The 3,073-nt window shown below is 58.2% G+C and overlaps 1 protein-coding gene across 1 annotated transcript in view; it reads right to left on the reverse strand.

Moving 5' to 3' along the window:
• The window catches only part of DCTN1 (dynactin subunit 1), a 25,239-nt gene that overhangs the window by 18,167 nt on the left and 3,999 nt on the right, over positions 1-3,073 (reverse strand). The window contains exon 3 of the mRNA XM_029958966.1: positions 2,964-2,995. Coding sequence (XP_029814826.1) covers positions 2,964-2,995 — 32 coding nt within the window. The remainder of the gene's footprint in view (positions 1-2,963; positions 2,996-3,073) is intronic.

Genomic DNA, 3,073 nt, shown 5'->3' on the forward strand with positions numbered 1-3,073 from the left:
GGGCTCCAGGTACCATCTCCTCCCTTCCTCCCTCCCTCCCAGTGCTAATGCCGGGTCCTTTCCATGTCTGCAGTGCTCACCTTGGCAAGATTCCCTTGGGGAAAAAATATTCCCCAAAGACCCTGCAGGGAATGGTGATTTGGTGTCCCTGCCCACAGCAGGGCATGAAAAGAGATGGGCTTTAACATCCCTCCCAACCCAAACCATTCCGGGATCCTTTGCCAAGACCTTTGGAGTTTTGGCTCATCCTGGTACAAAATATTTTTGGCTTCACTAATTGTCCCAAACCAGCTGGTTTTGGGTGTCCCCAGGAGGAGCCAGAGCCCAGGGACAGAATGGGAAAGCCCTGAGGAGGTGCCACTTGTCCCCGAGTCACCAGAGGGTTTTACAAAAATATCTATGAGGGAACAACCTCAGCTTGTGCCAGGGGAGGTTCAGGTTGGATACCGAGAAAATTCCTTCATGGAAAGGGTTGTAAAGCATCGGAAGAGGCTGCCCAGGGCAGGGGGGAGCCCCCACCCCGGGGGGATTTAACAGCCCTGCAGAGGTGGCACTCAGGGACACGGCCTGAGTGGCCTCGGCAGCGCCGGGGGAGCTGGGGGGTCTCCGAGGCCTTTCCCACCCCACCATTCCATGATGCCACGTGGATGTGGGAGCACATGCAGGGAGCAGCCATGCAGGGCTGGGATGGCCGGGATGGCGGGTGAGGATGGCGATGGCCCCACATGCCCCCACACCCAGGGGTCACACGGGTCACACAGCACCTTCTTGGGCTTCGCTCCGCGCTGCGTGAGGAGGGAACAGAAGGAACGTTAGACAGGCCCTGCCAGGGACCCGGGAATGCCCCGGGAACACCCATTCCCCCGGGAACACCCGGCCCTGCCAGGGATCCGGGAATGCCCCGGGAACACCCATTCCCCCGGGAACACCCGGCCCTGCCAGGGATCCGGGGATGCCCCGGGAACACCCATTCCCCCGGGAACACCCATTCCCCCGGGAACACCCGGCCTGCAGGACGGGCAGGAGAGGGAATATATCCGGGGAAAGTGAAACCAGTTAAGGTGGAAATCACAGCGGGGCTCGTCAGCAGCCTCAGTCACCCCCTCACCCCGGGGACACAGATCCACCCCCAGCACGGGGAACTTGGGAACCAGGACACATCCAAGGGGAAAGAGATCATCTCATGGGGCAAATACGAGTACACCAAAGAAGGAATTGGGGTGCCAGGATCTCCCAGGATGCTGGAGGGAGAGGGTGCCAAGGGTGCCAGGACAAGGGGGAATGGCTTCCCAGTGCCAGAGGGCAGGGGAAAATGGGATATTGGGAAGCAGATTGTCCTTGTGAGGGAGGTGAGGCCCTGTCCCAGGTTGCCCAGAGAAGCTGTGGCTGCCCCTGGATCCCTGGAAGTGTCCAAGGCCAGGTTGGATGGGGTTTGGAGCAGCCTGGGACAGTGGAAGGTGTCCCTGCCCATGGAACTGGATGGGATTTAAGGTCCCTCCCAAACCATTCCATGGTTCCACACCAACCCAGTGGGAATGCCCTGGAGCACTGCAGTGCATCGAGCAGCACCTCCTGTCCTGATCCCTTCTCCACACCAGCAGCACAAAACATTCCAAGAACAATCCCCATTTCAGCATCCTGATTTCACTTACTAAATACTCTTTGCCTTTTAATTAACTCCAGGGTATAATTAAAGCAGGAGCCTCGATGCTGGGGTCAGGCAGGGAACACACGGGGCACAGGCCCCAGCAGTGCCAGGGGCCTGCCAGCACACAGCAGGAAAACCCAAAAAAACCTCCCAAATCCCTTTAGTACAGGGAAGGGAATTCTCCTCTACCCTGCCCTCTGGCTGCAGCTCACATCCCCCGGGGTCTGAGCCCCCTGGAGCACCCCACAGTGCTGCTCCATCCCCATCCCAGCTGTGCCCAGACTCTGACCCAGCACCCGGCTCCACAGCAGGATGGGGAGGAGAATTCCCACTCCTGGGAATAATCTGGAATGGCAGTGCAGGAGGCTGGGCCTCGATGCCCCGGCCCAGCCCTGCAGGTGCCACACACGGGAGCAGCCCCTTGTCCCCAGGGGAGCCATTTCCTTTCCCACAGCTCCCACACCCCAGCTGGACCAGTTTGTCCCTGAGGAAAATCCAGTTTCTACCCCAGACACACAAATCCATCCTCTGTGTCCCCAGGATCACCCAGTGCCATCACTGCTCCCCAGGAGTGGTGACCTGGGCAGTGCTGGGGACCAGCTGGACTCCACGGTCTCAGGGGGCTTTTCCAACCTCAGAATTCCATGATTCCTCACTATCCCACACCTGCACAGCTGTTTGGGTGGATTTCAGCACTACCTGGAGACAGGAACCTGCTCCAGTTTCCTGTTCCTTAGGAAATGCCCATCCCAAATGGATATGACATGCCTCTATCCATGTCCCAGGAGCCACTGGAGCTCCTGGATAAAGACACTCGGAGGTGCAGGAGCCAGAGAGAGCCAATGTCACTTATTCCAAGGAATGCACTCTTCCTGTGGGATGAGAGAGTCCTTGGAGCTGCCCCACCCCTGCAAGTATCCAACACCAGGTTGGACAGGGCTTGGAGCAACCTGGGATAGAGGAAGGTGTCAGGTGGGACTGGATGGGATTTAAGGTCCCTTTCAACCCATACCATTCCATGATTTCATGAGGATCAGGGTTTGAAGGAAGCAGCCAGGGAATGCTGCAATATCAGCTGGACTCAGATCAAAACATGGAACACCAGGGCCAGCACTGGGTGATCCCTCAGGGACCAACCAACTCCCGGCCAGTGGCCCAAAATGACATTTTTACACCTCGTTTCCCATGGGCTCAGAATAAATTCACTTTTCCATGGGCACTTCATCCCAGAGCACTGAGCTGAACGTGTGTGTCCGTGTGCTCTTCCCAAAGGGACAAAAGCCTTCAGCGGTGCCGAAGCACTGGGGGCACTCACCAGTTTGCTGGTCTTGGCAGCATCCACGGAATCTGTGGAGAGAGCACAGGCAGGGCCATGAGCCCCAGGGACAGCCCTGTGAGCCCCAGGGACAGCCCTGTGAGCCCCAG

Source organism: Manacus vitellinus, unplaced genomic scaffold (assembly GCF_001715985.3).
Source record: "Manacus vitellinus isolate BGI_N305 unplaced genomic scaffold, ASM171598v3 scaffold_188_pilon, whole genome shotgun sequence".
Taxonomy (NCBI): domain Eukaryota; kingdom Metazoa; phylum Chordata; class Aves; order Passeriformes; family Pipridae; genus Manacus; species Manacus vitellinus.